General features: G+C 36.2%; 1 protein-coding gene across 1 annotated transcript in view; it reads right to left on the bottom strand.

The window, feature by feature from the left end:
• LOC111054104 (discoidin domain-containing receptor 2) overlaps positions 1-24,256 on the bottom strand; it is a 150,806-nt gene that overhangs the window by 40,463 nt on the left and 86,087 nt on the right. Inside the window, exons 6-8 of the mRNA XM_039431380.1 lie at positions 16,842-16,989; positions 15,902-16,078; positions 6,284-6,417 (exon numbers count right to left, since the gene is read on the bottom strand). Coding sequence (XP_039287314.1) covers positions 6,284-6,417; positions 15,902-16,078; positions 16,842-16,989 — 459 coding nt within the window. The remainder of the gene's footprint in view (positions 1-6,283; positions 6,418-15,901; positions 16,079-16,841; positions 16,990-24,256) is intronic.

The raw sequence follows: 24,256 nt of genomic DNA, 5'->3' as shown, positions 1-24,256 counted from the left end.
ACAAGCCTACTCATGTTATCGTCCTGCAGTACTTTGTTGGCGCTGTGCACTCCCTATCGGTTCATCATCTATCGAGCAAAACGCGGCTCAAAAGATTTTCCTATAGATAAAATTAATTAGTAAACTTTGACTGCACAGCAGTTGATTTTTCGTTAGCTTTTGATGCAGCGGCACGTTCTACATTGATTGGCTGGCATTGAGGTTGGCAAAAATTGTGGGCAAGGGATGGTGGGATCAAATTCAATAATTTGTGTTCATAATTGATGACTGTGTATACATTTATTTTTACAAAAAAAGAAAAAGAGAAGAACTTGTGCAACTGTAAGAAAATAACCAACCTATACACTGATAATGATAATGATACATGATAATCGAGTAAAAGTAAGGAAATTCATCATTATAATATTGAAATAGAAATAATAATACTGATAAAACTCCTTTCTTCAACTACACTATATAGCTATCAATATAAATATGTGGAAATAATCAATATTGCAAGTGATAAAATTACGTCCGCATGATAGAGCATCAGCTAGAATGCAATACAGCTGGACAATGAACAAAACATAGACAGAGAGAGCAGGCTGGTACAGATTCAATAATGAAAATATAAGGAAAATCAATCCAATATGAATAATTATCTAATATTCATCACTGTGATAATGTTTGTGAATGCAGTAATTAATGAAATAATTCAATAATTTTAGTTCTCACTTCTCAGACATTAGATTCCTAGACATTAGTTCTCTACATTAAATTCAGATAAGTCAAAACAAATATTTTAATGCCACTTTCAATGGATTCTCAAAAATGTATCTAATAACTATTTATTTATAGAATTTTGAATAAACAACAATAGTTTCCATCACCGACTTATTACTGAATCAAGTTTAGTTTTTATAATATGATTTCTAGTAACCAGGGTGAAGTAAAGGAGAAGTTGAAGAATAAGGACAAGTTTTATTAGTTTAAACTCGTGGCATATTGTGGATCTGTGGTGGTTAGGAGTTTTCCTTCTAGAACAATCAGTACATAACTACAGTTCCAGGGAAATAGGAGATTAATTCCCACGAATACGAGTAGAATGGACTTCATTGAAGTAAGACTAAACATTATATTTTTGATTTTGTAAGTAGTAAGTTTAAAATATGTATTACAGTATTAAAGCCCTTTATGGACAGTAGTTACCCATGAAATTGTTTTTAGGTGGGCAGGTTTGGAACACCTATGAATATCTGAAATAAACTTGCGAATGGTCAAGATATTATATAGCCTTTCAAATGTTGGTGAGCAGTGGAAGGCAATAAAGCTGCAAAACGTTCGGGAGTAAACTGTTCGGCAAGAAACATGCGACATAGTAATCGCTATAAAGTCCCAGTGTATTAGACAGAACGTCATGTTCGGACAACATTAAAATGCCAAAAACAAACTCGGAATTGAATTTCATCCATGTAGAGCCATATAACGCTCGAGCAAAACAAGATAGAGCTGGTTTCTTTTGAGTTTTATGATAAAGCGAAGAAGTTTTACGGTATCGTCTTAAATAAACTAGTTTGAAAGGTGGTTCACCTGTTTATACTGTACCAACATGAGCAGAACACTAAAAGACGATGTTGATGAAATAATCTAAATTAAAGTTTGAGGGAATTAATTGAGCTGGAAATCTCAATGTAAGTTTTCTTTTACTTTGAGCTAAAACATAATTTCCTCAATATTTAATTTTGACTTTTAAACTTTCTTAGTAAAATTATGCTTGATGTCGATGTACAATATTGTGACAAATGAACTCTTGATTCACCAACGTTGTGTTTGTTCTGATACAGTGTTCTGTTTGTTCTGATGCCGCACTTAATAACAGGTGGCTCATTCAAGTGATTTTACAATGATATATTTCGAAATTAAAAATCCAAGTTTCATTGGTCATTTCAAAGAAACTACAAGGGAACTAGTAGAGTGCCTGCATTTAAATCATATTGCTGATGCTCTTATATTGTTATTATTTCTTAGAACTTCACATTTCTAGAATCCACCAGTAATATAATCTATAAGGATGATAATATCCTGTAATATACGAGTCATATCAAGTTATACCTACAATATACGAGTAATATCGTATTTGATACCATAGATTTGATCCATAGCTTCTGGATTTTTCGTATGTGATTGGATCAATTATTGTTTTGGAAAATAAAACTGATTTGATTTGATCATTTATCCAGCACTTTTCCGTATTGTTGATTAGAGATTTGAATCTTAATTGGAAGCCGTATGTACAATTCATGTGGAAATATTTTTATAGGGTGCTTTCTATTCTATAGCATTTTCAAAATGATATAGTTTTCATGTAATCGATCCAGAAGATGGTTATATCTTCAAGAAAGTTTATAGCTTCCGGAAGATTTCATGATAAGTTCAATTGCTCTTCAGTCTTGCCAACGTTACAATAATATTGTCAAGTGCTCATACGATGAGTAGACCAAATGATCCCGGCGGACCGTTTCAAATGTAATAAAGTTGGCTGTGAATGTCTTATCAGTCGGGAACTCATTACAAGATTTCAATTCTAGATGTGAAACACATCATCCTCATTTACGGTGGCCACTCCAGTCTCTCGGAGATGTTAAAGGATGGTTTTTATTGATGGGAGTAAATTTTGTCGCTAATATAATCATGAATGTTGTTGTGATGTAGTATATGTAAATAACAGATATTATCAGTGTTTATTTCAAGCAGATCAAGTGTCTCATGCAGTGTAATAAATAAGACGAATGAAAAACGAGGAATCTTTTTATAGAGTATGGAGGAAGATAGCATGCCTGTTTCACTGCGTCAAAAGATTGTCTACTTTGTTGGTAATAGAAAATAAATTGGGACGTGCCTTGTTACAGTGCCAGATAATATGTTGTGGAGCGTATCTGAGTATTCCTGACTGCTAACTAAATACAAATTTCAAGTTGGGAGTGAATGAGACCAGGAAAAGCCAGGCAGCCAATAAAACGAAATTAGATTTTTGAGTTACAGTTCTTACGAATGTCTACTCGAGAAGGCAGCAGGTAATAAGTTTCGGGGTTTTAAACAAGACGTAGGAGAGAAATGCGGATGGAGAGAGACGAGAAAAAGATTTTATCATTGAGTTTTTATGATGCACGTATATATACGCAGGTTTCGCCTGCGTATCTTTTCGAGCCAGCAACCTGCTAAGTATGCAAAGGCTTTGCTCAGATCAATAACTTCACTTTCGCCTCATAAACTAAGGATACTCTCCTCTTGTTTACACCCACGAAATGGGCCCACGATATTAGGTAGACTCCCGGTTTGGGGGAAAGCCCCCTAAAACAACAGACTGCATCGGTTGGTTGCTCCACTCTTTCATAAATGTCCCCCAGTTTGGGGAAGTGAGCATACACTTGTTTGACACTTCTGACAAATTGGATTTTTTGAGAAGCGTAATACAAGTGAGGAGTGTGTGCCGGTGCAAGTTGGATAAGGAGCCGCGCTTCTTAACGCTGGATATTATTTCATGGTTCGAGTGGTTCACCCAGAAAAAAAAGACCACATATGAGAGAATTCTTTCGGAGGGTAACGACAGAACAAGAGTATTTCAGACTGCCAGAACCAATCCTAATTTCCAGTACAAGTTTCAGATATTTGATGAAATGGAACATTCGACTCATTGTATATTTGACAGTATTTCTAGGGCATCATCAAAGAAAAGAGAGTGATATTGCCGAAAGAGATATGAAGCCTGATGTGTAACACGCGTGTATTATTACTAAATATCATTTAAAATGAGCTCGATTCCATTTGAATCATCTAAACTTCGGCACCCGGTAAGAAAATTGGGAGATATAGTTCAACTTATAATAGTTACAGATGTGTTGTGGAAATTCTCCATGTTAAGGTGAATTAAAAATATATCGTCAGTTCCACATATCAAAATCACTTTCTCTATTAATCATCAGTTTGGAGATTTATTGATTAATTATCAGCATATGATCATCATACCAATTAACCATTAGAAACACAATTTCATCTGTAACCAATTAAATGTTCATAGTGGAGATGATTATCTCATTCACTTCAAAGTTATTAGTGAATTATTCTGGTTTAATAAATTTAGAACTAACAGATAATAAAGAAATGAGTAAATACATCTTCAACAATGATGTGCACACAAGAAGAATCATACAAGCGCATTTCAACTTTGTGTGGGCCACCCATACTCCCTGCAAGTTTGATTGCTCATTTCCCCCGTATTGAAGAGAGCACTCAATCAATCAGCTGACACTGAACTTTTTCAATCGTTTTGCCTTCTAGGGTCACAGACCACCTCTTCCTCCTCCCTCCCTCACATGTCCATCACTCTCACTCCCATTACAAACACCTTACCCTCCACTCAAATCATCCTGACATTCATTTCATCCCTACTCCCATAATGCACTCTTATCACAATCAACTGGCAGATGTTTACTTGCTTTAACCCTAGGGTGCTACTTTGGCTAGGGTACTCGAATTCACTTCCTATCAAAAAGGCTTGTTCATCACGAGTTTTTTCTCCATCACCATCAGTTTTTTCTCATGTGCCAGACTGTTGAAATCGATCTTTTTCTAATATACTGATGTTAGAAAAATCGAGAAGAATTCATACGACACTCTGGAGAAAAAACGTGTTTAATTTTATAATCGAATAGAGAGGAATGTTGTATATCATTATATTCAGAACATCGGAGCAGTCTAAAATATATGATGCATGCAATGGCGGCAAAATTCGAATTTTGAATTTTTGGGAATTTTTACCTAGGCCGGACCCCGTTAAGGGCAATAGTACTATTGTAAATATACCATGGTCATCCGATACAATATAAACCTACAATAATGAAGACTACATTATTAGAGTGACGCATAATAGAGGGGCCCAATCATTAGCTGGTTTCGTTACTGCTTGAAAATTTGGATAATAATTATAGATAATTGTGAATGATATTAATAATCAGATTAAGGGGGACTGGACGGTCCTATACTTGGTCAAATACTATCATATCGAACACTTAAAAATAGATCTAGTTTGAGCATTCATGACAAGTGAATACTATGATTTAGTCTTCTCACGAATGAATTGAGTTATCGACTTGACAGGAACTAATTTCTAAATGAGATAACTTTTGAAACTTATCCTTCAGACTCATTTCTTCTCTGAAGTGATAAAATTTCTTGTACTTATATTCGAAGTTGGAAAATAGCCTAACTGGCAGCAATGCAGTCTGAAGAGTACAAACGAACAACTTTTGAATGAGCTTATAATAAACTAGTGGTGTTCATATAAAATATGAATTGAATTAAACATTCAAGTAGCCCTATTGAAATACTTGATTAGAGATTATAAGAAAATCTATAACTTGAGACTAATTATGATTATGATAATCCAAGAAGACACTAAGAAGAAACACTTCCAGACAAAAATCCGATTATCATGCTAAAGACTTGGAGCTCCTCAGGGACATTCTTGCCTGGTGCTTGACAACTCAAATCAGAGTGACAGGCAAGAATCTCAAAGACGGCATGTTTTTAATTTCCCTACCGCCGTCTTGAAAAGGTATTTTTGAAAAATCAATAAACAACAGACTCTGAGTCCCTCCAAGTATTCGAGGAGAGGAATTTCCACAACAGGATTCCTGCAAAAGGTGGTGGGTAGGAGGGTAGGGGGGAAGAGCAGCAACATAATAGTTATGTACAGTGGCGAGTTAGGGGTGCAAATGGGGTGGGGTGGGGGGCGAGGTACCCTGTAAATTTCCACGGGATGCCTGCTGGCTCCCCCCTGGGCCGGCTAATGAAGGGGTTAGTCAGGAATGTTGATAGAGGTTACGGAAATTAAATGCTCGGCTCGCAGTGATGCATTCCCCAGCGCATCATCTATAGCCATCCTTATCTAGCCACCAATCGCCCCATCTCTTCCTCCTTCTCACTCTTGCCTTTCGGCCCCAATTTATTTCCGTTCGATTTGGCCTCGTTCACTTATCACCCGACCTGACGACCACCATTCATTCGAGCACCTTCTGTCCAAAAATGAATTACTTCCTACATTGTCCACATTGATCATCGCTAAACGGCATACAACACTGGATTCCAATAACTGTTGATTTCCAATTTATCATCTTGAACTATCAAATTGATCCCAATAAAATTCATTTCCACATGTCATTTGAATAAAAATTGAAGCAACGTGATTTACATTGATATTTCTATAGCATCAGAAAAGATATGACTTTTTGGACTTTAATCTTACCTGGATATCTTTGGTGAACTCGTTGTTGCAGTAGAGGTGAACAGAAGTGAACTCTCTGACCTGGTCGAACTCAAAAGTGATTTCCACTGGACGACCTTTTCGACTGTCATTTCGCCATCCCACCCATCCTTGTCCTGTACAACATACACACAACTCAAATTACAACCTAAAATAGTACATTGACATCTTATTCGACATTCATGATTTTTCATATCTCTTCTTTATCCTATACAAGATTGAATCTTCAAATCCTCATTTTGAAGATGGTGTGTTCCAGAGAACTGAACAATTTTCCAAGCAATCTTGCCGTATATATTCAAAATATCAAGTCTGTGTAAAACATACAATTACTGCTTTTCGTTAGATGAAAAACATGAGATAAGATTGGAAGTTAGTTCAAAGCAAAGCATGCTCTGAGCCAAGAAGTGAATTCACATATTGTCCTATTTTATCTTAGGTTGACGTTCCAAAACATTATAGGAACCTTAAAAATATATTTATTAATACTCCTCATGGAACAGGCCTGGCTCACATTTCACTATCTTCTTGATGAATTGGAAATGATATATTTCATTATTCTATAAATTATTATAATGAATGTTCCAATTCACAGAAGTGATCGATTCCCCTACAGCGATGACACCACAAACAGTAATGTTTTTATGAAATCTTCATATCAGGATTCCCTCAGTGAAAAATCACAAGCCCTGATAATTTGTGAAAATGATGAATGGCAAAATTATTAGAAAAGCACTGTTTTATTGAAACCTTTGCCAATTACATCCGATATTCATGAATGAATTTAAGTCAACTTGATGATTGCTTCCAAACATCCAGTCTATATTCTTAAACACCGTCTAGTGACTACAATAATTCCCGTCATTACAGTAGCTAAATCATCCCCCCAGTGTCTGATGATGTTTAACTACCCACGAAAGCTGATTTCCCTGCATCTATATTCCCGTTAATTGAGACTCCTATACTCGTAATAGCTGAGCAAGGGAGCTCACAGCCCCACATGAGTGACTGAACAATGCTTCATTTCCTACATTGAATTCCCTCTCATTTACACAGAACATTGGAATATGACAAAGCAGTTTTGTTAGTGACATCATCGTTCTTGTACGAGAATATCTGATAGCCAATTACTGTATAGGGGGGATAGCTTCATCTCTGTCGCCCTGGGATGTATCGTATTATGCTTTTACTGAATTGTGTTACAACAAATATCAATAAAACAATGTCGGTTTCACTACTACTGTAATTATTTTCCAATTATAACCATACGATTTGCATGAATTTATTAAATTTTCATCGAGCGCTATTTTCAAATTGGTATTTTGGTTTGCCAACTCATTTTCCAATTTCCATCTCGAGAGACAATCTTCAAAACTATAACTTTTTATTGAAAAATGAAGGAAGATCAAGTGAAGAGAGATAAATTCCGAGAATTAGTTAAACTTACTCCCATCTATTAGAATTCTTGTCTTGTTGAACTGTTCGCGATCCAAATTATTACTATACAATCACATTATTATAAAATTATCAAACATCATGTTTTCACCACATATATAAGTTATCTTTGTAGGCCAGTTATTTTTGATATTAGTGTACAAACCGGCACAATATTATTATTTATTCTAAACTAAGGTTGAAAACAGTTTTGGGCGATTGCCTGTTATTTAAACCTGAATAATTGTATCTATGAATGAATAAATATAAATATATACTATATAACCTATATAATTATAATATTTGGACAATTTGAAACTAAATTAGGAAATTGAAGAAGTTTTGGGCAATAGCCTGTTTTTTCTTTTCCGATCGTTGTATTGTTTGTGCTAACCTAATAACTAAATAAAAAATAATACATTATTATAAAATAATTACGTTAGCATTATTATCAATGGCTGGTGTGAGTGAACCAACCATTCTGGAAGATCATCAACAGAAGACGCATTCATCAAATCTCAGGAGGAATTTAGTTAATGACGTTTAAAGACTGTAAGTGAAAAAATGCTACGTAAATCACTATTTAGTTCAGAGTTCTGATAAAGAGACTCCCGATGAAGTGGAACTTGTCGCCTAGCTTTTTGTGAATCAAGATTCGGCTGAGCAAGTGGGGAAGTCGCAGCGCAGGTTTAATTGCCGCTGTGTCATCAAGCAGCCGAACCATCTGTTCCCATCTGATTGCAGGCAAGACACGTACCATTTCAGCCAATGTGATAACAAGAATAATGTGCCACTGTTGGCCGATAGGAGTTGTGGCCCTCGGATTTATACCTAGACATTACGGAGTCCTCGCATAATCCCTCTCACCCTTCACCTAGTCGTCTAAGAGGTACTAAACCCTCGGAAGGGTTGTAGCCGTGAAGGGGCGTGGAATACTAAGAGCCGTACGCTAAAAACTCTCATTAATTCCGGCCAGATAAAACGATAATATTTTTACTTTCCTTTCCCCCTTCCTCAACACTTTCCCTTTCTAGAACACTTCTTGAATTCTCCTTCAAACGTTACGTTAATGCAGCTCATTTGCATGGGAAAGAAATAAAACATTAGCCAGCTCGGGTTATGCACACCGTGTGTTGTGGAGAGTAATATTCAAGGTATATCATTACCAAGGCGAAATATTACCACTTTCTTCACCGTGGAAAAAACGCAGCCACTCCACTTTATGCGATCATAATTGATGATTTCTAATGCGCAACAAAATGGAATCAACGCTGGTGCTTGAGTTATTTTGTCGAGCGTTCTGCCATCTCACCTCTAATTTAAGTCAACCCTTTGCTTAATTCTTGATTCTTCTCACAGTACAAATTACTGCATACCACCATAGAAAATAATAGCGTAAGTAGATATACCATGGTATAGGGCGTTTATGTCGCAACTTTTACTGTTATCCCAAGCCGATTACTGTCGATTATTGTCGATTTTTACTGTTTTGACCGGGTAAGAGTGTATGAACGGCACAATATGAGAGACTACCAGCATCAAAAAGCTTCACGGGAAAGAACTACGTGGACTATCGGCTTGGGATAACAGTAAAGGTTGCGACATAAACGCCCTATACCATGGGATATCTACTTATGCTATTGTTTCTCTATGATACCACTTTTTTATACTCTATTTTAAAATTATGTTCCTATAGATTTAGTTTTTTTCTCTAGATTCATGTCAGTTCAGCATAGAATAAATAAACAAGTCCTGAATTGTTGTGCTATTAGTCAACCCAATGTCTCATTTTTCTAATATTCAAAAATTTTTCATACTGTCTTCATCCAGGTTTCAATATATTTGGTTCATCCTCGATTCATGTCATCCCAGGTTAAACTTCGTAACCCTTTGCCATATTTTTCGTTTCACTATATTGTTTCCTTAAACATAGCTTCAATCTATTTTTTTCTCTATTCTGATAATTGTGTTGAGTGTAAGATAGTCTATTATCCAGGTCAAATATTCCGAGATTCAGTGGACTTCAATGAGTATCCAGCGTATTCAACTATATTGATGACCTTCGTTGTACTCACATTCACCAGCATCAGAAAGACATGCAACGTATCATACCAGAAAGCAGAGCATTTTTAATTCAATTGATTAAGCATATTTACATAATTCTTTGTCAATTGCTATTATTGTGGAACAATTATTAAAATTGATAGATATTGTTGAATTCAATCAATTTATTTTTCGAAAATAATAATAATTGATGAATCTGTAGATGATATTTCTATTTTTTATTGTTATTGTTATATTTTTATTGTTTTATAAGTGCATTTCTGTGTGTTGTAAATGACTTTTATTGAATTCTAATTTGAGTGAAACCTTGCTACAATCAGATACAGTAAATCACTTTCTAACATTCATTTCTGCTCACAGATTTCACTTACTTCTCACTAAACTTCTTACAACTCAGTTACTTCTCTTCGTTAGTGATCTCACTGAATTTGATTATCGAGCAAAGTAGTGTCATATTAGTCTGATACCAAGATGAGGTCATTTCATGAGGCCATGATACCTACAATCCGATTCCATTGGGATAACTGTCTTGGCTATGAGTATGATGATCATAGTACTACAATTATTATGAGTGGAAAATATTAGATTTGATAGCTCCTTTTATTGAAAAATCTTCCACAATCAACACATAGCATGTATGATGCTATTCTAAAAACGCAACGATAACGTCCTGTTCAGAATACGATCAAATCCGAGCAAATGTATTTAAGAATGAATGCGATAAAACAGCGAGTATTCAGTTTGTCGTCCAGGGAGAGATAAAGCCGGCAAGAAGAATTCGCTCTGGATTGTTTCTGGCTGAAGGACTGAAGCACTGAACGAATGGAGAAGAAATGTGCAAGAAATTCGGCACAGAGACGTTCAAAAATTGAAAGGGAACAGAATTCAGAGCACGATACGTCGGACATACATCTTTCTTGAAAATAATGTGGAGCACTGCGTTCAGAGAATGAAATGGGTGAGATGGAGTGAGAGGGTCAAAGAGAGAAATAGAATGATCTACAGAAGAAGAAGAAAAAGAAGAAAAAGGAAAATGATAAAAAGAAAAAGAAGAAATATAATATACTGTTGTGAGTCGGAACAAGCAAGTGCCTACAGCTTGAATGAAAGAAGAAGAAGAAGAAAGAAGAAGAAGAAGAAGAAGAAGAAGAAGAAGAAGAAGAAGAAGAAGAAGAAGAAGAAAAGAAGAAGAAGAAGAAGAAGAAGAAGAAGAAGAAGAAGAAGAAGAAGAAGAAGAAGAAGAAGAAGAAGAAGAAGAGGAAGAAGAAGAGGAAGAAGAAGAAGAAGAAGAAGAAGAGGAAGAAGAAGAAAAATAAGAAAACAGGAATGAGAAGAGGAAAAGAAAAAGAGAGTACGAGTATGATCTATGATGAGAGAAAAAGCCAGCAAAAGTAGTAATATTCACATGGGAAGAAGAAGGAATCTAGAATTGAAGGATGAAGACAGAGTGGAGAGTGAGATCTTACGATCCATAAGGAGAGAAGAGAGAACCGTGAATAGAGAACAAAAAAGAGAATGCAGTGCACTTGTACAGTGCGCACTCGGCTCAGTGAATTATGTGAATAAACAAGAGGAACATTTAAAGCATTTTGTCAACCGGAATATTTTCTTACAATATTTCCCTCTCTCTTCCCATAAGCGAAGTTATCGTAGCGGGTGAGAGAATTTTACCAATCCACTGAAAAATTGGCGACTGGCTCGGTGAAAATCTGCAAATTTCCATCACGCTTCGAAAAATATTCCTGAATTGCAATATACTGAATGCACTGCGTTCAAACTATATTCACTTCGAACTGGCAACATTGCCCACATTCAACATCTATGCTACCCAATCAACCAGTGCTGAAAGTTTGAAGTGAGTCTCACTGTAGAACACGATTTTCCTGCATCACCTTTTCTAATGAAATATGAATTCACAGCTCTGCACTAGTTGACAGCATTCCGAAGTCAACGAATAATTGATAAGCATTTTGGGAAATCAATACAGTTGCATACCTGAGTAGAATGGAATATGGTCCACGGCAAATGTATTCGAACCAATGTGACGCATGCGTGGAGCAAATAAACGATTGCTTGTTTTTGTATGTTTGCATGTGCAGTGAAATGAAATCTGACCCCTTTACTAAATCAACTTGTATCAGGCGTTCACATTTATCCTCCTGGATAATGATAAGATCATATTTGATGGAATTATAAATATGATGAATTTCACCTCATTATTTGTAAAACTCATTATTTGTAAAACTTTAATCGTACTGAATAAGCAGGGGTGCCTTGCCCCACAAGGGCAATGGCGCATGCCCCCCCCCCCAATCCAAGAGTAATGCCCCCCCAAAGTATCCCAATTCCCAATCTTTAGTTTTTAACATTAGTCATGACAGTAAAATTTACATCTTACATTCTAATCTTCCAAAGGACATTATTTACCTTTGTTCTTGTGGGGTATTCTTTCTGTTTTCATAATATTGTAAAAATATATACCATCGTTTTTTATTTCTTTTTAAATAGAAATAATGTATCTTTTTGATATTATTTTTGAGACTAGCAATGCACGCGTTCTTGTTCGGGGCATCCCATGAAGGGGCATCAGAAATAAGGATAGATACATCTCATACCACAGCTCATTCTTCTAAGCTTTTCAAGGTAGTCTAAAAGTATGTTGAAACATAAATGGCCAACTTTTTCAGGGTTATTCAACCTCTTTTTCCTCCAACTAATAAGATTGTCTCTGTCTGACTTAAATGTACACTGTATTTTCTATCTCTGAGTCTCTCGATGCTGAGAAATTATTCTCTGTATCAAATTTTGAAGCTCTTTTGAGTTGGAAGTTTTTCTCTCTCCTGTTGAAGTATATGTGTGAAACTTTCATTTGTTCCTTTCAAATAGTGGAAAAATTGGAATAGAATGACTACCGTACTGTATTTTATTTTTTTATTTGATTGGCGAAGAATGGGCAGTAATGTCAACTCTTTTCCACTTGACTACAAAATTGACGGAATTCTCCACCATTTCACGTTTGAAGCGAATGCATTATGAATTGGAGAAAAGACGAACTTGAGACAACTAAGCTTGTAGAAGATTGATGTGTATGCAATTTAAATAAGAATTTATTGTTGTATCAATCAGTATAGACCTAAAGAAGCGTTTTATAAACAGTAAAATCATAAAAAAGAATCATCACAGTTTCTCTCTCATTGAGAAAGATTGGTATGACTCTGAATGGCGAGGTCATTCATGGAGACGTTCATTGGTGCTGATCAAAGAAGAGAGTTTTCTACCCAACAATTTCAAATTCCTATTCTGAAACTACATTATTCCCAATAATAAAGCAACTATAACCATGTATTGGAAAATTTGTGATTATTTTCAAAGAGGCATTCAAATCGTCTTATTCATTTTTTGGAAAAACCAAAATGAGGACAGGTTGTGGAAAAATGTATCCTATCAGATTCCCTTTAAATTATTACATTGATAAAATCCCAATTCAAAAGTTTTACCCAATTGAAACATTCATCTTTTTATTTTCCATAATACTCAACATAATCAACCGCTTCTGAATAAAGACTGATGCAAGATAAAAAGATGTCTTTGAATTTAAACTTTGTACAATTTAATCTTATAGAAGCTTGGTTGTTGTATCTGATACATCTTCAACGTTTTTCCAATTATAAAGTCTGCAGTTTTTCGACAGATTAGATTGATCATATTAGTCAAATATCTGCTACGTCAAATTTATTCGTTCAACACTCATTGAACATAGAGCAATGACTATTCAAATAATTCAGATTTTCAAAAATCAACCTCATATATCTATAATGAGCTTGAATTCAGTTTTTCTCAAGTTGAGATGAATGAATTCAAGCAATAAGCGTTATTTCTCATATCAATGTATCAGAAAAGCATTGATAAGAACGCTTGGGAGTGGTGAGGTTAACTACGCTTTTTTCAATTGTATTTGAGAAAGTATCAAGTTATTTAAGAAAGTATTAATTGTATTTGAGAATAGTCACTTGTAATTGAGAGAATGCCATAAATATGTAGATGAGAATAGTCAATTGTATTGAGGAAGTCATCACATGTAATTGAGAATAGTGAATTATATTTGAGAAATCGTCAACTGTAAATGAGAAGATATCAATTGAAAATGAGAAAATTCTCCAATTGGCATATCGTGACTTTTCTGTAGACTACAGTACATGTTTGATTTGAGCAGGAAAGGATACACAGTATTCCTATTACTACCTTCGAAATTAAAATAATTATTAGATTAAAATGTACATTACAATTTAACTTATCATTGTGCTTTTAAGAAAACTAGGTTGCTACAGCAAGAAAACTCAAACACAGGACCATTAAAAATTAAAATCAAGCAAAGGAAATCAGAATAATAGTGGATGATGAAGAAGAAGAGAAGAAGAAGAAGAAGAAGAAGAAGAAGAAGAAGAAGAGAAGAAGAAGAAGAATAAGAAGAAGAAGAAGAAGAAGACGAAGAAGAAGAAGAAGAAGAAGAAGAAGAAGAAGAAGAAGAAGAAGAAGAGAAGAAGAAGAAGAAGAAGAAGAAGAAGAAGAAGAAGAAGAAGAAGAAGAAGAAGAAGAAGAAGAAGAAGAAGAATAAGAAGAAGAAGAAGAAGAAGAAGAAGAAGAAGAATAAGAAGAAGAAGAAGAAGAATAAGAAGAAGAAGAAGAAAAGAAGAAGAAGAAGAAGAATAAGAAGAAGAAGAAGAAGAAGAATAAGAAGAAGAAGAAGAAGAAGAGAAGAAGAAGAAGAATAAGAAGAAGAAGAAGAAGAAGAGAAGAAGAAGAAGAATAAGAAGAAGAAGAAGAGAAGAAGAAGAAGAAGAAGAGAAGAAGAAGAAGAATAAGAAGAAGAAGAAGAATAAGAAGAAGAAGAAGAATAAGAAGAAGAAGAAGAAGAAGAAGAAGAAGAAGAAGAAGAAGAAGAAGAAGAAGAAGAAGAAGAAGAAGAAGAAGAAGAAGAAGAAGAAGAAAATAAGAAAACAGGAATGAGAAGAGGTAAAGAAAATGAGAGTACGAGTATGATCTATGGGGAGAGAAAAAGCCAGCAAAAGTAGTAAGATTCACATGGGAAGAAGAAGGAATCCAGAATTGAAGGATGAAGACAGAGTGGAGAATGAGATCTTACGATCCATAAGGAGAGAAGAGAGAACCGTGAATAGAGAACAAAAAAGAGAATGCAGTGCACTTGTACAGTGCGCACTCGGCTCAGTGAATTATGTGAATAAACAAGAGGAACATTTAAAGCATTTTGTCAACCGGAATATTTTCTTACAATATTTCCCTCTCTCTTCCCATAAGCGAAGTTATCGTAGCGGGTGAGAGAATTTTACCAATCCACTGAAAAATTGGCGACTGGCTCGGTGAAAATCTGCAAATTTCCATCACGCTTCGAAAAATATTCCTGAATTGCAATATATACTGAATGCACTGCGTTTAAACTATATTCACTTCAAACTGGCAACATTGCCCACATTCAACATCTATGCTACCCAATCAACTAGTGCTGAAAGTTTGAAGTGAGTCTCACTGTAGAACACGATTTTCCTGCATCGCCTTTTCTAATGAAATATGAATTCACAGCTCTGCAGCTGCACTAGTTGACAGCATTCCAAAGTCAACGAATAATTGATAAGCATTTTGGGAAATCAATACAGTTGCATACCTGAGTAGAATGGAATATGGTACACGGCAAATGTATTCGAACCAATGTGACGCATGCGTGGAGCAAATGAACGATTGCTTGTTTTTGTATGTTTGAATGTGCAGTGAAATGAAATCTGACCCCTTTACTAAATCAACTTGTATTAGGCGTTCACATTTATCCTCCTGGATAATGATAAGATTATATTTGATGGAATTATAAATATGATGAATTTCACCCATATAAACTCATTTATTGTAAAACTTTAATCGTACTGAATGATATAAGATAGTACGGGAGATATTCCACTCATAAGTAGAATTCTAGGCTATTCCTGTTTAAATTATTCCTGTTTAGGCTGTTCCTAAGATTACCAGCTCTACCAGTTCTGTATCCAATCACTTATCACTTTGAAAATCCGGGAATTTTTTGGCGATTCTCACCTCTGTCAAAGTCATAGTAGGCGTTTTTGAAGCTGTCTGGACCAAGTTTGCTGTCAGTGAGTTGTCCCAGACCGCGCTGCAGCTCGACATCCCAGTGGCCATCGTAGGTGGCATCAAAGAACTCCCAGCCGGAGCCCCGCTTGTCGCCCTGGGGCATTGAGTAGCTGACTATCCCCTCTGCGAGCGCCAAAACAAACACCACAAAAAATCAATTCAAGCTCCACATTGATTTGCTGCGGGGATGACACGAAAATAGAGGGGATAACACTGTATTTATCTACTACTCAGCAAAAGCTACTGAAGCAGAATATACCGAGCAAAAGCAGAGTTTTATAAGATACCATTTCGAACAATTGGAAAATTTCATAAAGCGAATAATGCTAAGAGATCAAGATAGACTTTTGCAAGATATAAATATTCTATTAGTAGCTTCTGGCATTGACTTAAATATGCTATTTGGATGTTTCTAGTTAGGAAAAATCAGAAGAATGATATATTGCAATAAGCAAGGTCAACTAAAAATACATACATGTAGGCCTACTTTAAAATCAGATCAATTCGAAGAATGAACTTTTATTCTGCTTCAAAAAGCTTCTTTTGCTTGAAAGTTCCAGTTTGTTGATGAATTCCGATAAAATTTACTCTATTCCTCTAAACATGATTTACTATTTTTTAGCTACACCAAAGAATGTGAGTGTTTTTCCACTTACAAGTTATATAAGCATACAATAGTACTATTTTAGAAATAGCTTCCCAGTGGTATGGAACTCACCTGAAGCTGATGGTCCACTCATCTCTCATAATCAACTGTCATCATTACTTGTTACCCAAGCACAAATCTAGAGGTACTTTGGACATCACTATCAGCAAAAAGTTTGAGATTATGTGCATGAATGAAAAAAATAGAATAAAATAAATTGTATATTAATTTTGAATGTACCTGTCCAAGGACATCCATACAGCTCGACTCTCATGCAGACGGTTCTCATGTGGAAGCTGTAGGGGAAGAAACGCACTTTCGAAGCCCACATAGGAGGATCCAGTTCTCTCTTAGCTTCCAAGTATGTATTCGAGTTGCCCATCATCACCTGTCAACATCAAGTATTGTGATTATAGAGAATAACTAGTACCCTTGTGATATTTTGAATTAGACACGACTAGTTTTTACATTTTTGTTATTCTCAAATGTTCTTTTCCAAATTTAAGGATAATATAATCAAACTGGAGGGTGAAATATAAAGATGTTTATTGGAATTCTGTCATCTACTTTATGAGAGAAAGGTTGATTGAGAATGATTAAAAAATCAAGAAATGGTATTAATTTTTTCCATCAGCGTTTGAACGCTCTTAACGGATTTATTCTAATTAAAAATGTTGCCGAATTCTTTTGCAATGAGTTCAATAATGCTGATAAGAAGTATTGAAGTGCAAAAGAATAAAATTCAATTCCTCGTAGATGGTTGGAAAAATAAGAAGATTGCAACGAATTCGAAATTCTTCTCCCTCGCTGATAATGTTTTCCGATTTCCAGTTGAAGCTCTTTTTTCCCAAACCGAATCTGATTTTATTTCCATACCTCATCATCATTAAAACATATACAATGGACGGGGATCAGAAGAGGAGGGGGAGAATTGTCACTGCTGAGAATTGTATTTTATTTTTCTCAATAAAGTTGAAGATGACGTCAAATGGAAAAGGGGAGGGTGTGAGAGACTGAGGGGATGTGAAAGTGTAAATTGTTTTAGATAAGGGAGAAAAGCTGAGAAAGCACTGTTTGCAATGGAAGAAAATCGAAGGGTGTGACCGGAGAATAGAATAAAAGAAAAGTGAAATGGAAGATGCCCGACAGAAGGGGAGGCAATGAAGAAAGATGTCCATCGAGTACCGAAGAAAAAACGTGAGAGTGGAAAATACTAGGCAACCTGAGAATAGTCATAAAAAAGAACATTATTATAATGGGGAAATGAGAAACATGGAATTGTTAAAGATGGTGAGAGATGATAAATATTCGGAGTTGAATATTATTGAGGGAGTTACAACTGGGGAAAATAATTGAATATTTTATCTACTATACATGTAGTGGGAGACATCTTATTTGAATGAATGTACGTTTTCAGAGCATTGATGGCTTTTAATAGAAAGCCGGTGGGAGAAAGTGAAGAGGGTCGATATTATACACTTGGGATGATACTCTGAAAATGTTTATAGAATATTGAATAATATTATTGGAGTTTATTGGAAGAAAAATAAACATTTTCATTACAAATTGAAGTATCGATATAAATGAATGGATTTATGAATGAATACAGGAATAATTTTTTCAATGGAACTTCATGAGGAAATATCGAGCTGACAACCATTTTAAATGATAATTCAAACAGAGCAAATATTCTCAGAAGTTGGAAATTCCACCTGATGATTGATAAAAAGATATATGGAGTCTCCTGAATGATATCCCAATATTATATTATCAATCTTCTTGCTAACATTGCTAGCAATCAAGAAACATTTTCCTTGTTTTGAACATGTAGACGTCCAGTCCCATAGCACTCTATTGTATTTCACAATTATTAAACTATTCAATATTTTGATTCCACTTTGACGACGTTTGATTCTTTTACGACGTTTGATCCACAATCCTCACTTTGCTCATCCACTTATTTCCTCTCCTATGAATTTAATTTAATCAATGTCTCATTATAATTTGTGAAATGTAGAAAAGTGACACACAGCTCATTTTTTCTCGATAAATTGTAGAATGGGGTACGGAAAGTCAATATCTTCTTGAAAAACATCTCCTAGTTATGCAGTATATGCAGCAGTTGATAAAATCAGGTACCATCACCTTGTACCACCAATTTACTTAATCTTAATTATGTCTACAATCACAGTCTACCCTGATTCTAGTATTGCAAAAATTGGGTATATAAAGTCTACCATCTATTCATGAGAAATATCACGTTGAATTTTCCGTTAGAATAATATTTTACAATATAATTATTAGAAATATGCATTTGTATAGCCTATATGTATACAGTATTAGATTTCCATTCGTTTGTGCTATAACGATGAACAAATACAAATTTGAGCGCAATCTGTTCTGATTTCATTCAATTGGCAAAATAAGAGACGAAATGTACACTTTATATTTCTTGAAGGAAACCACTGTCCATTCACTGTTATACGGTAGTTACATTTAAACAGAATGAACAGAAGGTTGTGGTTGAAGCTCAGAAATAAACTGTGGAGGTGGCAAAAGAGCAAGACAGGGGGCGGCCAGGCCAGCACCGTAAGAAAGGGGAATGAAAATGAGCAGAAGGAATGAAATACTTTCACTAATGTCTGTCTCGATAAAAGTGGAGGGACATGTAAGAGTGCGTCCGATTTCCACGGAGTGAGAATAAGGGAGTTACTTTCCCCTATTCGTGTTTCTTCTCGCTTTCTCGCATGTACGTCGTTTATCTTGAGGAATTTTGTTTTCTCTCTCACACCACCTTCCATTTGGTTGCCGTTTGTGAGCGTAGTGTGCGTGAGCGTATTCTGTGGGGCGTAGCCCTAGTCTCATCAGACCGACCGCGGTCTGGAGGACCCCTATACCCCGCGGTCCCTTATTCCCTCTTAGTGCGGTCACGCTACCCTCTTGCTTCCTTCCTTACCGGCTTATACTCGACGCCTCGCTTTTCCCTCGCTGTTTCTTCCCAGTGCAGTAATTTCCAACTCGTAATAACACCCAAAGGTCTGTTCTGGCCGGCCGCAAAACTAAGGCCTTTGTTGTCTGAGCGCACTTGCAGCACTCGATGGAAATTTGTCAAAAACACCGATAGCCGGCTTGTCATTCGAAAGGTCACGTCTGAGCCACAAGTTGCCGGCTATGGAATGAAGCTGTGACAAGGTTAGAGCACGTACGATGGCTGAGACAAATGCACTACAACACAGGTCACTCCATTGATATTTGATTCTGTTCAACAGTAAGAACAATTTGAATTGAATAGAATGAAAATGGAAAATGCAATGGAAGGAACAGAAAAATACATACATTTTACTGGAACCATGGAGTAGAATAATAATTAAACGAAAAAGGATAAGGTGGAGGAAGAAAAAAAAAGTGAAGGAAGAGAAAGAGAAAGAAGAATGAGAAGGGAAAGGAAGATATAGAAGAATGAAGACAAAGAAAAGAAATAAAAAAAGAATGAGAAGGAAAAGAAAGAGGATGCTTCAGTGATTGGAGAAGGAAGGAGGAGGAAGAAAATCTTGTACATCAGTTTGTATTTGTAGGAATATTCAACCCTTGTATCGTGAACAAGATAGGGAGCTATCCAAATAGAAAATTGTTCAATATTTCTAATTAAATTATTTAAATTCATGGTGAGAGACTTCAAATTTTGATTGCCTCAATAATTGATGTCTACAATCACTCGTTCTGAGCATAATCTCAGAAGTAGTATTGAAGAATATTGTCGACACAAAACATTATATCATATGCTACATACAGAAACATTATCTGCTCAGTGGAACACCCACTACCAAGAATTGACTGGGAAAGTTGCATGCTATAGTGGAATTCGCTTTAACTGTCTGCATTTCTTATTAATAACACCAATACTCCCCATTCAACCAATGCTGACAGCCTCGACTGAATCTCACTATAAACTACTCATTTCTGTGGTGAGATTAACTTGAAGCTAAAATCATTATACATCCCTTCTACGTAAATAGTTTCAATGCCTCCCATTCTACCAATGCTGTCCGTTTGAAGAGACTCTCAACACTACAGCATACTACTTATTTCTAGAAACTATTGGCGCGCGCCTCCGACTGAGAGGCGGCAATGTTTTCGTGTCGATGGGGGCGGCAGGCAGACATCGGGGGCAGACAGGAAAAAGAAGGAGAGGGATGGTGCGAGAGGGAGAGTAGAAGAGCTCTATTGATTCCTGCTGCATGCCTACCTACCTACCTACCTGTTTCCCTGTCTCCCTACTGTGTGCTGTACTCTCACCTGAGCCCACGATTAGGCAGGCCTCTAGCCTCTACTCCCCCCCCCCCCCATCCATAGCATAGCAGCTAAGCCGGTAACAGCTAACAGTTACAACAAATCGACCAAACATGATAGCACTCTACCACGTGCCCCGAACGCGCGATACTGTGCGTGTGTGAGTGGGGAAAACACATCCTCCCTTCCCTCACCCACCCGACATGTGTCCAATCCACGTACCTGTAAACTGCCAACTAAATAAACTCAAGTAACATTAACTTCACGTTTTCAGAACAGGCCTACCGTCCATAATCATGTGTGAGTGTATCATCTATCTATCTATCGATCGCAACCATTATTTTCGAATTAGGCCATGCACGATTAGCGGCAGCTGAAACAAATGTTTTGCCTGTCAGAAACAGGTATTGGTTCGTCATTAAGCAACTGAGGTGAAAATTGTAGGGGAAAACGCTCTGTTTATAGAGGAGGAGTTTCGTGGAAACTAACTATTACCACAGGAAAATTTACACTGAATTGTCGTGAATGTTGAGGTTGAAGTGGTGTCAGGATGAAGGATGGTGACAGTTATCGCTCTTCTATTTTGAGTGGATGTCACATTGAATTTTGATTTCCCACGTTTCCAAACGGATTTCTTTAAAAAAAAAATGTAGTTGAGAAATATCAAAGTGGTCTATGAAATAATTAAAGTGGATTCCACTGGACTAGCTGTACAGAGCCTGTGATGGAAACATTGTTTAACCATCACCAACTGTTTCAATTCAGTTATGTTCTATGCTGTTATCCAGTTATTCGAACATATTGTAGAAATTGAGATGCTTTTTAAATTCTACTCATTTGTAGACATCACCAAAAACATAATTTCTATGAATATTGTTGTACAGAATACGTCGTCATTTATATTATAATAGTCTTGCCTTATATAAACTGACTCTTGAATAAACTACGGTATGACGAAATATGGCTGTTTATAGTTATAGTATAGTTTAATCTGGAATTTATTATACAACCTTTGTACGATTGTAAATATTTTGTATGATGACTATTTTATTCAAATAAATGTAATCAACTGTCTGTCTTCTTGAAACAAACAAACATAATTCCCCTATGTAAAGAAATCCTAGCTAGTCATTAGCCATTAGAAATTTGATGTGGGTATAAGTTTTTTTTAGCTATAGTTCAATCTATTCCATTTCATTCCAATATCACGTAAACCCTTGACCCCTGTTAAGTTGTTGGATAATGATTCAGAATGGCATACTGCCTACTCTTGTTTGTATGAAGTAGATACAGACTCTATAGTCTCTATTTTTCTTCTCTCATTCAACCCAGTTGTTCTGTAGAGTTTCTTTTGTTTCTGGAATCGATGCTTGTATTTATACAAAAATACCAGAAACACTACAGAATATTAAAGGGAATAATAGATTTACTCACAATTTATACAGAAAACATAAACATACCGTTTCACACGCAATCTGGCATGCCTTATCTATTCCATTCGTTTATGGAATGTTTCTATTTACCGAATGAATTTAATATCCTAGAAATGTTTCTGCTTGTGTAAAAGGTTTTTGTTTCTTAGCATTTGGGCTAACTGGCCAAATCCTTTGAGTTGCGATGCATATAACCTAGCGTGCACTCCCCCTAATGGAATCGGACTTTCTTTTGTTTTATTCCCCCGCTTGTTAGGAGCGTGATAACGTGGCATGATTGAAGGCACGCTGAAAAATCGCCATGTGATGAGAGTGCGTGATGAAGCCCGTTTTAGTGGGTAACTTTCACGTGTATGCACCTGGCAATTCCGTTAGATGTCGAGTTATTGACCCAAAATTCTTGTCGTGTGAGTTGAATGAAAGGGTTGACATATTCATTTTGTCGCGTGAGTTCGACTTCAAAGTGAAGCTATTTGAAAAGTTCAAAGGGAATCTTAAAACTACATCTACTATTCATGTATGGAGAGAGTTGATTCAAAATAGTTCATCTAATCTGTTGTCCAATTCAGGTTTCATGGTCTTTTCTTGTATGCTATTTGATGTACCTATCCCTTTCATATTCCACATCAAGTAGTTTTTTCACAATATGCAACTGATACTGATCAATGTAAAAATATTCACTACTATATTCACATTCAGGAGCGGTCTCTGGAGTGGTTTGCAGCCTCAGTAACTGAACTGTAGCCTAATAGCTGAATAACTAAAACAATAACTAGAACTCTTATTTTTCGTTTTAGTACAGTAGAACTCCAATTGAGCACTCTGTTCTACTACTGTTTAATACGCAAGTATTTCGTAACATGGTTTGAATATAATATGCAGTTCTGATACGATTCCAGAAAATTATATTGTATACATTTCAAACAATACAATCATAATACCATGCAGGGTCAGCAGAATTTGGTTTTATAAAGAGAGTTCCTTCCCAAAAAAAAGATAGGGGATATGTAGAATAGAACGCAATAGCTTATTCAACAGCTGAGCAGCACTGTACAGAGGAGAACATTTGTTTGAATTTGGTCTGATGGTCTCATCGCTCATCGACTAGAGAGTGTGCAAATGAGGAAGAAAAAGAGAGATAGAGTGAGATAGAGATTGGTGTATCTGGTCTGGTGGCATTGTTCAAAGGGTTTGCTGCGCCTTTGATGGACCTCCAATGATGTTCAACAGCGTACATGTTTTCCGGGAGCACTTGCTTCTAATTGAGAGCCAGGGGACGCGGCAACGTGCCCTCATAGGGGTCCCCCCGTGGGAGGGGGGTGGATACAACCCCCTCACACTCTTTATATATCTAAAATATATATGGACGCGGGGCGCGGCATGTCCATTCTTTGTCTGTCCACTGGGACGGAAGCAGCAAGCCGGCACAAAGGAATTTCGTCCGGTCCGAATTAAGATTTCAAACAACAAGCGCTGCACCACTCTGCCTGCAAAGGCCTGCCAGCGTCTACTGCATGCCAGCATATACAAAACATCGGCCCAACTGTGCTTATTCATAAGGATGCGGCACGAGAATCGAGGCAGATCCATTTTCATCTGTACTGAGCAGCGATGCAGCTCGGCAGAAGTACCACAGAAAAGAGAATTGGGAATATATTGTTCCATGCCATTGGTTGGTAACAAATGAAACAACTGAAATGTTTCTTTGTCCGCTGGTAATAAATATTTTATCAATATATGTTGTATCAATAATAAAAATAATTTTTCGAAAATATTAAATTGATTGACTTTCATAATGTAGTTTGACTGAAATCTATCACTTTGGCTTAATGAATAGCTCAATTCTAGCTTGAACTAATAGGAAGTCTCGCACTAAAAGGGTTAATCACTCCTTCACAGCTCTAATCGAGCAACGCCCCTGCACTTCAAGTA

The sequence above is a fragment of the Nilaparvata lugens genome, chromosome 6 (assembly GCF_014356525.2).
Source record: "Nilaparvata lugens isolate BPH chromosome 6, ASM1435652v1, whole genome shotgun sequence".
NCBI lineage: Eukaryota > Metazoa > Arthropoda > Insecta > Hemiptera > Delphacidae > Nilaparvata > Nilaparvata lugens.
The sequence above is the reverse complement of the archived record's forward strand: the minus strand, read 5'-3'. Positions and strand labels throughout refer to the sequence as shown.